This window comes from Mesitornis unicolor, unplaced genomic scaffold (assembly GCF_000695765.1).
Source record: "Mesitornis unicolor isolate BGI_N332 unplaced genomic scaffold, ASM69576v1 scaffold23319, whole genome shotgun sequence".
Lineage (NCBI taxonomy): Eukaryota > Metazoa > Chordata > Aves > Mesitornithiformes > Mesitornithidae > Mesitornis > Mesitornis unicolor.
This window is the reverse complement of record NW_010205624.1, coordinates 30729-42552: the sequence shown is the minus strand read 5'-3', so window position 1 is coordinate 42552 and position 11824 is coordinate 30729. Positions and strand designations below refer to the sequence as shown.

General features: G+C 43.9%; 1 protein-coding gene across 1 annotated transcript in view; it reads left to right on the top strand.

Annotated features, from left to right (window-relative positions):
• The window catches only part of RIPK4 (receptor-interacting serine-threonine kinase 4), a gene marked incomplete at its 5' end in the record, with an annotated part of 20807 nt that extends 10432 nt beyond the window's left edge, over positions 1-10375 (top strand). Inside the window, 6 exons of the mRNA XM_010191479.1 lie at positions 4177-4325; positions 5139-5188; positions 6254-6412; positions 7321-7427; positions 7945-8197; positions 9198-10375. Coding sequence (XP_010189781.1) covers positions 4177-4325; positions 5139-5188; positions 6254-6412; positions 7321-7427; positions 7945-8197; positions 9198-10375 — 1896 coding nt within the window. The remainder of the gene's footprint in view (positions 1-4176; positions 4326-5138; positions 5189-6253; positions 6413-7320; positions 7428-7944; positions 8198-9197) is intronic.
• Positions 10376-11824: the final 1449 nt, after the last annotated feature.

Here is an 11824-nt window from a genome sequence, read left to right as displayed (position 1 = left end):
TTTTTTTTTGGCCTGGCTGATGGAGTTAACCCAGCCACTTCTCTTTTTTTTTTTATCAGCTGCAAGTGCTCTCCTGTTATTAGAAATGAGAAGAGGCTTTGTTGTTTTCTGGCTGTTTCTCACCCCTCCTGATCAGCGTTTCCCTGTAGGGCTGTGGCCCTTCAATCCCAACCAACAAAGCCGGTTTTCACCTTCATCGATCCTCTAATTGGTGTAATTGTGGTGGCACAGTGGGAACAAGACTGTCTCTGTTATGGTAATGCAGATTTATGATGGATTACAATGGGTGTTTGACCATGGCTTTGGTTTCTGCCACTTCTGAAGAGAGCATTACAAATGTCACACCTGAAACAGGTTTTGAGGAGGTTTCAGGGCAGGTTGGAAAAGGATGGAAATATTGTCTGTTTCAGAAAGACTTCTTATAGTAGCTGACTGAAGCGTGGTCATAAGCACCGAAGTAGAGATATATATTTGAAGTGCAGTTGCTGGTTCTGTCTATACTTGGAATTAATTTTTATTCCTAATTTTTAGTAGTCCAAACCTGTGACCCATCTAAGTCCCTTACAAATTTCTGGCATTTCTTAAAAGATGAAATTGAAGCAACCAGCCTTTTCCCGCTATGTCCAGAAAAACAAAAAATGATGGCCAACTTGGCTGTGTCCCCTATGCCCCCCAGAAAAATGGAAACAAAAAACCCATAGACAAATGTGGTGGCATTCTCAATATCCAGATGCACAGAGACTTTGGACAGAGACAAATACTGGATATGCCAGCAGTGATTAAAAATTAATCTGATGGCTTTGTTACCTATTTGATGAAGAAAACTTTTTGGTGAACTCTGTCCCCGAGTCCATTGCAGTGGGTTCTTGAGTCTTAATTTGCAGTAAAATGACCTGCAGCATCAGAAGTGCCCACTTCAGGATGGCCTGTCGGGAGTCTTCAGTGAAGGCACCTTCCAAGCACTGATTTTTTTCCTGGGAGCTAGATCCCCTCAGTGTTTGGGAACAGCCGACTTCAGGAACCATTGTAGTTATGTGAGCATATCTACTCGTTTTCAAAAACAAAACAGAAGTTCAAAAAAATAACTTGACAAACTCAAAGCACCTGAAACTTTGCAAGTGAGATTTTTTTTTATAAACTAGAATGGAAACATCCACAAAGGACAGAAGCAGAGAAAGGCCTGTGTGCACACTGTGCTCGAGTTAAAACAAACAAAACTGAAATAAAGAAAGAAAAAAGCAGATCTTGAGATCTTGGAAGCTCTCAGTGAAGTCAGTGTTGCTGGGAAGCGGGGAGGAGAAACGCGTCCAGCTCCCTCCCCGGTCGCTGCTCACGTGTTTGTTCTTGTGCAGAGCTTTGGAGAGCAGAGAGCCCGCGAGGTGTCTGAACACGAGCGATCCCGCTGTCTGCGTGGGCTTTGGCCAATGTTTTTGCTCTTCTTCCTACCTCTTCACCGCGCGCTTTGCATGAAGCCGCCTGTCGCCTCCGTGTCTCCTCTTAACCGTGCTGGTGTTAGGTTTGCTTTTGAAGCGTGGTGGGACCCACCTGAAGTAGCTGATGTGAGGAGCAAGATTACGGGCTCTGTTGGGGCAGGGCAGGTCCTGGGGTGGGCTGCAAGGGCTGGTGGGGGTGCGGAGGAAGAAGCGGGGAAGGGTGCTCCACTTTTGCAGCCTTCACCAGCAAAGCTGCCAGGTGTTGCAGAACTGGGTACCTGGCAAGCAATTTAAAGGCAAAGCAGGAAAGTTAAATGGCTGTGTCTTCCACCCACTGTGCAGTTCCCACTGATGTGAAAAGAAACTGCATGACTAAGTACCCCATGCAGCGTGGAAAATTTACCCTAAAGGAACTAATAAAAGGCACAGAAGCTGTCTGCAGAATCTTACTGTTTTGTTGCAGCCTGGAAGGTAACCATTCTTATATTTCCGGTGCTTTCTGCAGAATTTGATATGATTGAAGCTCAGCTCTACAGATGAATTTCCTATTAGTTGGTGTAAAACCTAGTCCTTCACAGTATGTAGGGGGCAGGTTCACAAGGTGAAGTTCTTGCCAGTTTGGAGGAGGTATACTATGTACCCGAGCTGTTTCTTGGTTTGTAGGCTGAGACTGAGACCTTTTCTGTCTCCTGCCTCAGCCCCTAGCCTTAGGTTCATGCAACACAACTGGTGGCCCTTAATGCAGGAATGTCACTGCGCTGTCCCCTTCTCTAGAGACATTCAAAACCTGCCTGGATGTGTTCCTGTGTGACCTAGTCTAGGTGATCCTGCTCTGGCAGGGGTGTTGGACTGGATGATCTTCAGACGTCCCTTCCAACTCCTAATATTCTATGATTCTGTGTGATTCTGCCTGTATTCATCTTTATTCCTTAACTTACACAGTAGGAAACCTGGTATTGTTTAGACAAAGAGGAAGGTTTATGACTTTAATTATGCCTGCATGCCATATGGGTTTCTGGAGGTGTATACAAGCCTCTGCTTCACGTTAATCACAGGACAGCCGTGCTCTGCCAAGTTGGATCTGTTCAGACTTGCAACAGTCAGGATCATTTACTAACCTGACACCATGGGCTTGTGCAGTGCTGGGGTTGTGCTTTTGTTCTCCAAGTGCCCCAAACCCCTGCAGCACTTCCTGGGGCGGTTGATTCAGCTCTTCCCAGGGTTAGGTAGCTTGAGAATCCAGGTTTCTTGACCACTTGCTGAAAAAGCCAGCAATGCCCCTCTGAGTGTAGCCCTACAAGCATTAGAAACTGTTTCTCCCCCCACTCTTTTTTTCCTTCCCAAGTCATTCACACATTACCTTACAGATTTAAGAGACAGATGGACAACAGGTTGGCTGTACCTGTGTGCGTGGGTGCAGGGCTCCTACAGCTCCTGCGAACGCCTCTCTTGAGCTCCATGTCCCTGGGAGAAGTTCCTCCTGAAGCTGTGTGGGCTCCTTTGTTTGGTTCATGGCAAAGGGAGATTCCTAGCATGTGAAGAGCCATGGCTGCATAGTCTGCCTGTTCTCCAGGAGACTAAAGCTGGCGGCAGTTTTCTCCCTTTCCAGTAATGGAGGCATGCTACGACTAGCTCTGTGGGATCTCTAGACACAAACTTCTGAAAGTTGGAGCCTACTTTAAAAAGAAAAAAAAAAGGCGCTTTTTAAAATTATGCTTCTTGTTTAGAGGGAGAGCTTTCTTAAAGGAGAAGCTGTGAAGATCAAAAAGGGAATGAGTCATTGGAAAACCTGAGTGTTTATTAGATAAAAGGAATGTATAAGTGTGGAGGGGAATCTTATCTAATGTGGACAAAACCCAGTAGACTGAGTAGTCCAAAAAGACTTGACTTTTCTTGAAATTTCCACTTAGCATAATAGACATTTTTGACCAGTGAGAAATAAGTAAGACAAAGGAAATTCCCTGCCTATCTGTTTGCTTGATGATTGATATGCCTTTGAGAACAAATGAATGCATATTTGTTTGACACTTTAATTTGAAGTGGAGGTGTGTTTTCCTTTTTACCAACTTGCTGTCACTTGTTTTCAGCTGGGTTCACTGCGTCACCGCACCTACTTGCCATATCTCCTAGTTGCCAAAAAGAATTCCCTGTGTGGGTTTTTGGTGTGTGTGTGTGTTGTGATTTGGGTTTGGTTTTTATTTTTTTTAACGCTTCATGCCTCTAGTGTGGGGCTGAGTCCTCGCTGGCATGGTCAGTGTAACAGTGATATCTGAAAGAGCAATTCTCTTGCACTCATCCCAGAGCTCATGGTCTGAACACAGGTGCTTAGAAGACTTAAACACAGCACACAACGTGAGGTTACACAGGGAAAGGGGGTGGTGGGACCAGTAATTACATTAAAGTGTAGTTTGCGCTAGCTAAATTTGACTCCTTTTAAATTGCAATAAATGGTCTTGACTGTTTGTTGCGTTTGCTATGTAATGGGCTAACTAACATGCTGCTGCTTGCAGAAAACTGCTTGCCTTCTTTTTTTTTATTTTTCTAGCTTAACCATAAAGAAAAGCCTACCATAGTGCAATGCTTCCAGAGATGTTTTCTTAGTATTTCCGAAGAGCAGCTCGCTATATTTGGTGGATCGTCCTGTTACATCTATTGTTCTTTGCAGAATTTTTTTGTAACTGTATCTGCAGTCTAATGGTAGCATGCACTTCTCTTCCCCTCTTCCTCCTCCATTTTTTTGCAGATTTCTGACTTTGGACTTGCAAAGTGCAATGGCTTGTCCCATTCCCACGACATCAGCATGGACGGCTTGTGTGGCACGATTGCGTACCTTCCTCCAGAGCGCATCAAAGAGAAAAACAGGTGCTTTGACACCAAACATGATGTGTACAGGTCAGTTAAGGATGGAAACACTTAAAAGCACTTTAAGTAATGCTGTAGAGTGAACCCTCTCTTTCTGGTCATTAAACCTAATTGAGCAGGAAACCCCTAAATCCACTTTGAGCCTTATCTTGCAAAGGGCCACGTTTGCTTTGCTTTTTTGCAAAGTCTTTATAGGGTAGAGTCCTTTTAACAAACTGCAGCTGATTCTGGGTCCTGAGCACTGTCATTCCAAGTAACACTTATTTATTAGCAAGTGTCGTAGGAGACAGTCTGCCCACCTTTAATTTCCCCATCAAAAGGTACATCCTGACCTACTTTTTGAGTCTGTGACAAAATTCTTAGTTATCTTCAGTGGATTTCATCACTAAGTCTTTAGTTCTTCTTTCATGGTAAGTTTATTAGGAAAAGGAAATCATAGCTGTAGATTAAAAGATATGTCATATTCTAAATGGAATGTGTCTCTTTAAAGTCATCTTGCAGGGTGGAAGTATTAAATTAAATCCACAGTAATGCTCTGCTGCTCTCTGGTTTTGTCAGTGTTGGTGTGGAGTAGTTGGTAAATGTTACCAAGAACTGGGCAGCCTCCCGCAAGTCCCTGTGTTTGCTGCCTAAGGTTCCCCCCTGCAAAAACTAGACTTTCAAACCATGGTTCTTGGCTGTGTGTGCTCATCAGCTGAATTTGATGCAGAAGTGAAGGACATGGAAAGAGAATGTAGGAAAATAAATTATACTTGTGTGAGGTTTTTGGCTTTTTTGTTGTTGGGTGGTTTGGTGGGGTTTTTTAAGCTTTTCTAGAAATAACTTTTTTGCATTTATTTGTAGCTTTTCCATTGTGATTTGGGGAGTTCTTACACAGAAGAAGCCTTTTGCAGGTAAGTTTGAAGTACTGTGGGTTGTGTTGGAATTTCTTCCCTTTCTCCCATTGATAAGCATGCTTCCTGCCCCACCGGCCCCAGATGACAGGCATGTCCTCCAAATTCCTACAGTTTTGCATGGTAGACGCTTTAAAGCTCTCAAATTCTGATCACAAATGTGAAGTCCTCCTCTGTCCTACATCATGAAAGCAGAACCCACGTTGCCATAGGGGGTCTGGATCTGCCCCTTTCTGTTTCTGGACTTTGCTCTACAGCTCCAAATCAGTGAGTGCCTGCGCGGACTCCTGACACATTTGCAGCCAACGAGGAACACTGTAGAGCAGAGCCAACAGGCAATGGTGCTGTTTTCAGAGACAGCTTCTCTGCAGAGAGGTTCTGTAGTTTATTTGTAGATTGTGGGTGTGCAGATTTGTACTTTAAAAAAAAAAAAAAGCTGTCTGTGAGAATAAGCCTTGTTCCACCCCACCGTAAATGTACCGATCAACAGACAGCTGTTTATTCTTCATGACTTTTCCTGGGTGTATGACTAGCCTAAGTATAGCAAACGTGTTTGAACAGGTCCCAGTCTACTATTAATTCTTCTTCAAGTGAGAGATCCCATTTAGCCCAATGGTTGGCTTCAGAGTCAAGAGCCACATTACTGCACTGCTTGATTTGTGTTCTTCCTTCAACTTTATGAAAAGTTCAGGTACTTGGTCTAAATGAAAGCTGTGGTTCAGTTTTCTTACAGCAGATATGGAAATCCAAAGAGGGGTAGCAAAAAACTGTTTGAGGTTGTATTTTTTTCTTTGGTTCTCTGTTTTTTATGAGTTGAAAAAGAACACAGTCACTCACTGACAATTGTTTTTAACTGAGACATGGGAAGTACATGTTACTATGCTACTGTATTGTAGGAGAATAAGACCAACTTCTTTTTCCTTGTTGATAAAAGAAAGCACTCTCAAATCTAGAAAAAATGCATTAAAACAAAGTTGCAGCCTAATACACTGTTACTGCTCTGACACAGAAGAGAAATCATGCCTTTTGCTGAGAGATCTTAATTTGTGTGCTTTTGCTTTACAGAGGAAAACAACATTTTACATATTATGGTAAAAGTAGTTAAAGGCCACCGCCCAGAGCTACCTGCTGTTTCCAAATCCAGACCTCATTCATGTAATAACTTGATCAAACTGATGCAAAAATGTTGGCAAGATGATCCTGGTGCACGGCCAACATTTCAAGGTAAGATTTCCTCGTAACTTCGCTGCCCATTTATTCTATGAGTCACGTTATTGCTCAGGACTCTCTTAATCCTTGGGGTAAATGCTGTGAACCTCTGTGACAGAATAAATATAGCACATTGTATGGTACAGACAATGATACAGGCCACTTATTCATTTTTGGAGGAAGGGATTATCTGAGGACAAGTCTGACCATGACAATGTTATGTAAACACATCAGGAATAAGACCTGCACTGAACCAGTTGAGCCATTTAACCAGAAATTATATTAATTTCTGACTGCGTGTTTCAGGGCATAGGCCAAACTGGAGTTGGTGTGGTTTTCACCATACCAAAGCTTTGAAGGCCCTGGCTCTTTAGATTTACTGCTGTATGTTGAGAAACTGACTTGTTTTCTTGTAACAAAACAATTTGTACCTTCATTTTTCTGCCAATAAAAGGCAACTCTGGTGAAAGGTTTGAACTTGCCCAAAGCACCTGTTATGAATTCAAACGTGCAAAAGGATGTAGCAAGTGCTATCTCCAGGCAGCTTTGTTTAGTGTTAATGGGAGAGATTTGCCTCTTCCCTCGCCTCCTGCCCAAACAAGATATGGGGACTGAAAGGAAAAGGGATGCCATCTTTTTTAAAACATGTGTCTAAGCCTGTCCTGCAGTGTAGCCACCATGTAACATCAGTCTGGTCTGAATGTGAAAATGAATTGTTCAGTCAGCCCTATGCACTCATGGCTCAGCTACACGCTAGTACCTACTAATGAGGTGCTAGATGGAATAGTCAACACTAGAGTCTTTCTCCCATGGTATCTCAAAGCTGTTAGGCTCTAATGATAGAGAAAGGCAGCAGGGCATCTCAGAAAAGTCTCCTGTTGAAAAACAAAACAAAACAGAACTTTCTCTTGCTTTCTTCAAAGAAATCACTTCAGAAACAGAGGCCCTTTGTGAAAAACCGGAAGATGAAACAAAAGAGATGACAACTCAGGACCTGGACACGAAGAATTCCCCAGAGCAGCAGCCTGAGGTATTTTCTCTTTCTACCTCTTGTTCAAACGCAGTAGGTTTTGCGAGGAACAGGTTCCTCTGTGACCTGTAACTTCCCAAGCAACCTTCTCTTTGCTGCTTTTGAGCACCTTCTTGCCTGACAGAAGGGGGTCTTGGTGAAGGAATGCAGAAGTGACAGCAGAGGAACGGACCAGCTTAGGAAAACCTCAGCTCAGGACTAAGTGCAAGTGGATCTTGGACTGCTGAGGGAGAGCAGGGTAGTTAGGAAGTAAAGGCTGGAACCACGTGGGTGTGACTGATCTTCAAAAGATGCTGTAGATAGAAGAGCCATGCAGCTTTAGTGGCTGTGTGGATACTGATGAAAGCTGCCCTCTTGCATCTGAAAACTTCCAGTGACCTTATTCATAGGTTTCATTAAGTATGGACAGCGCTTAAAGGCTACCTGCAAACTAACCAACTTCTGTTACTTCCTGTAAGGCCTCATGCTTAGTTTTCCTCACTGACCTTTTTCAAATGCATGTGTGCTTCTCTTGAAGGGGATGTCTGCATTATCCCAGCCAAAACAGGAGCCTGCTCTGCCATCAGTTAAGGATTACAGTCTCTCAGAGTTGTTGTCCCAGCTGGATTCAGGGATTTCACAGACTATGGAAGGCCCTGAGGAGCTCAGCCGCAGCTGTTCTGAGTCCAAACTTGCCTCCAGTGACAAGCGACTTTCAGGAGTTTCATCTGTAGATTCAGCTTTTTCATCCAGAGGCTCCCTTTCCCTTTCCTTTGAAAGGGAGAGTTCAGGTAATGCTCAGGTTTTTCTTTGTTGTTGGTTTTTTGTAGTAGTTTGGACCGAGGCACGGGAATCAATGGTTGGAGAGTTGTCATATTAAGAATATCATTCTGGAAATCACCATTAGCCTTGCTTTCTCTTGCTGTAAACACTACAAATTTGTTTACTGGAGGTAGTTATAAAAAAAAAAAAGAAAAAAAAAGGAATGAGGTGGTTCCCAAAAATGAACTAATGAAAAATAATAAATCTTACCTACTTTTCAAAAGAAGTGACCTGAATTCCCATCAAAGCAATGACAGAGTCAGTCATGTAAAGGTTGGTTGGAAGGGAGGCCACATAGTCCAGCATCCTGCTCGAAGTGGGACTAAAGCCAATGCCTAGTCAGGTCAGATGAGTTTGTGGCTTTTCCGGTTACACTAAGCCCAAGTCTGAGCACTGGTGTTTTTTTCTTTTTTTTTTGAGAAGACTCAAGCCACCTTCTCAGCAGCCCCCATGAATATTGTAATAAAGACCCTTGCTGTTGTGCACACACCCCTCTCTTTTCAATCCAGTGCTGCAAAAAACAGGCATCTATTTTCCAGTTAGGCAAACAACGATTAGTGCAACCACAGCATCCTTCATTCCTCATTTCACAAGAAGCAGAGTCACTGGGGCTCCAAATCTGACCTGAAATTGTTCTGAATCTACTGTGGTAAGGGACAGGGATTTCTTGCCGGAGCCACCAGATATGTTAGCCATGGGCAAATAAGTTTTGACAGGTATCAGAATTGTGATGGTGTCTTTTTCATAGAATCATAGAATAGTTTGGGTTTGAAGGGGCCTTTAATTCTCATCCAGTCCAACCCCCTGCAGTAAGCAGGGACATCTTCAACTAGATCAGGTTGCTCAGAGCCCTGTCCAACCTGACCTTGAATGTTTCCAGGGATGAGGCATCTACCACCTCTCTGGGCAACCTGTTCCAGTGTTTCACTACCCTCATTATAAAAAAATGTCTTCCTTATATCCCTCTAGATATTGGCACTACAGACATACAGAAGAGGAAGCTAACAGAGGCCATTTTATCTGGAGATACCAGCAAGCTGATGAAGATCCTCCAGCCTCAAGATGTTGATATTGTTTTAGATGGGAACACCAGTCTTTTGCACTTGGCTGTTGAAGCTGGTCAAGACGAATGTGTCAAATGGCTCCTCCTGTACAACGCTAACCCTAACCTCACCAACAAGAAAGGATCCACCCCTCTTCACATAGCCATTGAGAAGAAAGTTAAAAGCATTGTGGAGCTGATTATGGCTAGGAAAATCAATGTTAATGCCAAAGATGAGGATCAGTGGACTGCTCTTCACTTTGCTGCCCAAAACGGGGATGATTTCAGCACCAAAATGCTGCTTGATAAGAACGCATCCTTAAACGAGGTAGATTTTGAAGGCAGAGCCCCTATCCACATAGCCTGTCAGTACGGCCAAGAGAATATTGTGCGGATCCTGCTGAGAAGAGGCGTCAATGTGAACATCAAAGGAAAGGATGACTGGGTGCCACTGCACTACGCTGCCTGGCAAGGCCATCTCCCCATCGTAAAGCTTCTGGCCAAACAGCGTGGAGCAAACGTGAACGTGCAGACAGTGGATGGAAGGACCTCGCTACACTTGGCTGCTCAACGAGGACACTACCGCGTCGCTCGCCTTCTCATAGACCTGGAGTCGGACGTCAACATACAGAACGCGCTCTTGCAGACTGCTCTCCACATAGCGGCTGAAACCGGCCACACAAGCACCTCGAGGTTGCTCCTTAAACATGGTGCAGACATTGAGGCAGCAACAGCAGAAGGATTCACCGCTCTGCACTTGGCATCTCGCAGTGGGCATTTAGCAACAACGAAGTTACTGATAGATGAAAGGGCAAGCGTTCTAGCCAGAGGCCCTTTAAACAGGACAGCGTTGCATCTTGCCGCAGAAAACGGGCACTCTGAAGTGGTAGAAGAACTCGTCAGTTCAGGAAATATCGATGTTTCTGACAGTGAAGGGCTGACAGCTCTTCACCTGGCTGCACGAGGAGGGCACACAAAAACGGTTGAGGCTCTTCTGAAGCACGGGGCACGCACTGACGTGCAAAGACCTGCGTGTCAGACCCCACCACAGCTTCCTCGGCAAAGCAGTAGTAGCTTGGCTACTGTGTTCTTAAGTGAGACTTAAGCAGAAGGTACAGAACTTGCTACCTTTCTACCTGGTGCCAGCAGGCTGCTGGAGCTTGACTCCTGAGAGCCCTCTCCAGTTGCGCAGTGACCGCCTCATTGGCTGCGTCAGCCATGGACTGAGGTGTGAGCAGCAGAAGCTACTTGTGTTTGCGTGTGCGAGTGAGAGTGCACATGGACTGAGGCCTGGTGTAAGGCTGAGAGCTGGAGTCTGCCAGGCCATGGTCTGTGTCAGTCATTCTGTGTGTGTCTGCCCTGTCCGTGTACTGACGTTCCCCTCCCAAGGATGTTGCGAGAGAAGGATGCAATTTGTGAGTTCCCCTCCCAGTTTGTTTTTTTTTAAATGTGCCAAACTAATTTAAGAACTAACATCCTGTTTTTTTTATTTTCCTCCAAAAGAAAGAAAAAAAAATAAAAGGATGGCATAGATTCCTGGTTTATTGCAGCGATCTATATTTTGGGCTGAAAGCCTCCAGTGTAAAATAAGCACAACACAAATCTGCTCGGAATTAGCACAAGAGATGAGGAAAGGGCTATTTAAAATATAGTTAGTCATGTTTCAGTGTCAGAAGGTGCTCTGTTTAATGGAGACATTGATTACAGATTTCCATGTACGCAAAACTGATGAGGCAGCCTTATTAACTAGGCAGGAGCCCAAAAATACATAAGTCAAAGCTTAATATTGGTGTCTTCATATACAGCACAACCTTGTATGTATTCTAAGATCTGTAAGATCAGTTAGGTGCTTAGTGGTTTGTCTTAAATGAAAAAGTCAAAAGCTAAAATTCACACTGGACTGTAACTGGCTGGTATATTCCAACACCATTATACCAATTTGCAAAACAATGTTTGGAGGGGCTGATGACTAGACTGATATACTGTGTATATAGTATTTCTGCCTGTTGTATGCTTTTTTCTACTGAAGAAAATAGATTGCTTAGAGTGGGTATGTTTTAATACACCTTTTAATTTCACTCTTTTCAAAGTTGAAATGTGATCTGTTGTTAATAAAAGATTGTGTTGTGTATCTGTCTGTATGTTGTAGTTGTCAGAGCAACTGTAAAACCCATTGGCGAGCAGCAGCACACAACTGTAATGTGTTTAATGATGTTGAAGCCCAAACTGCTGACATGTAAGGCTGTCCTCAGTTTTACATTCCCCTGAGCTTTTACATGGAAGATAAACAGCTTGTATGAATCGGAGGTATTATTCACAGAATAAATTTTTAGAATAAAACCTCACATAACCTAGCCTTTGCGTGCATAACACCTTGATGTACATCTGAGATGCTTTCCTCTTATGCTGTAGCTGTTCAGGGAGTTTAGTATTCTTCCCCACCTTGAAGCCAAGTCGAATGCTTCTGCACATTCCCTGTTGACTGGTGGGCTGCTGCCCAGCCAGGTACCTTGCCTCTTCTTGGTGGTGTGTTCCCACCACGCATGCCACGGAG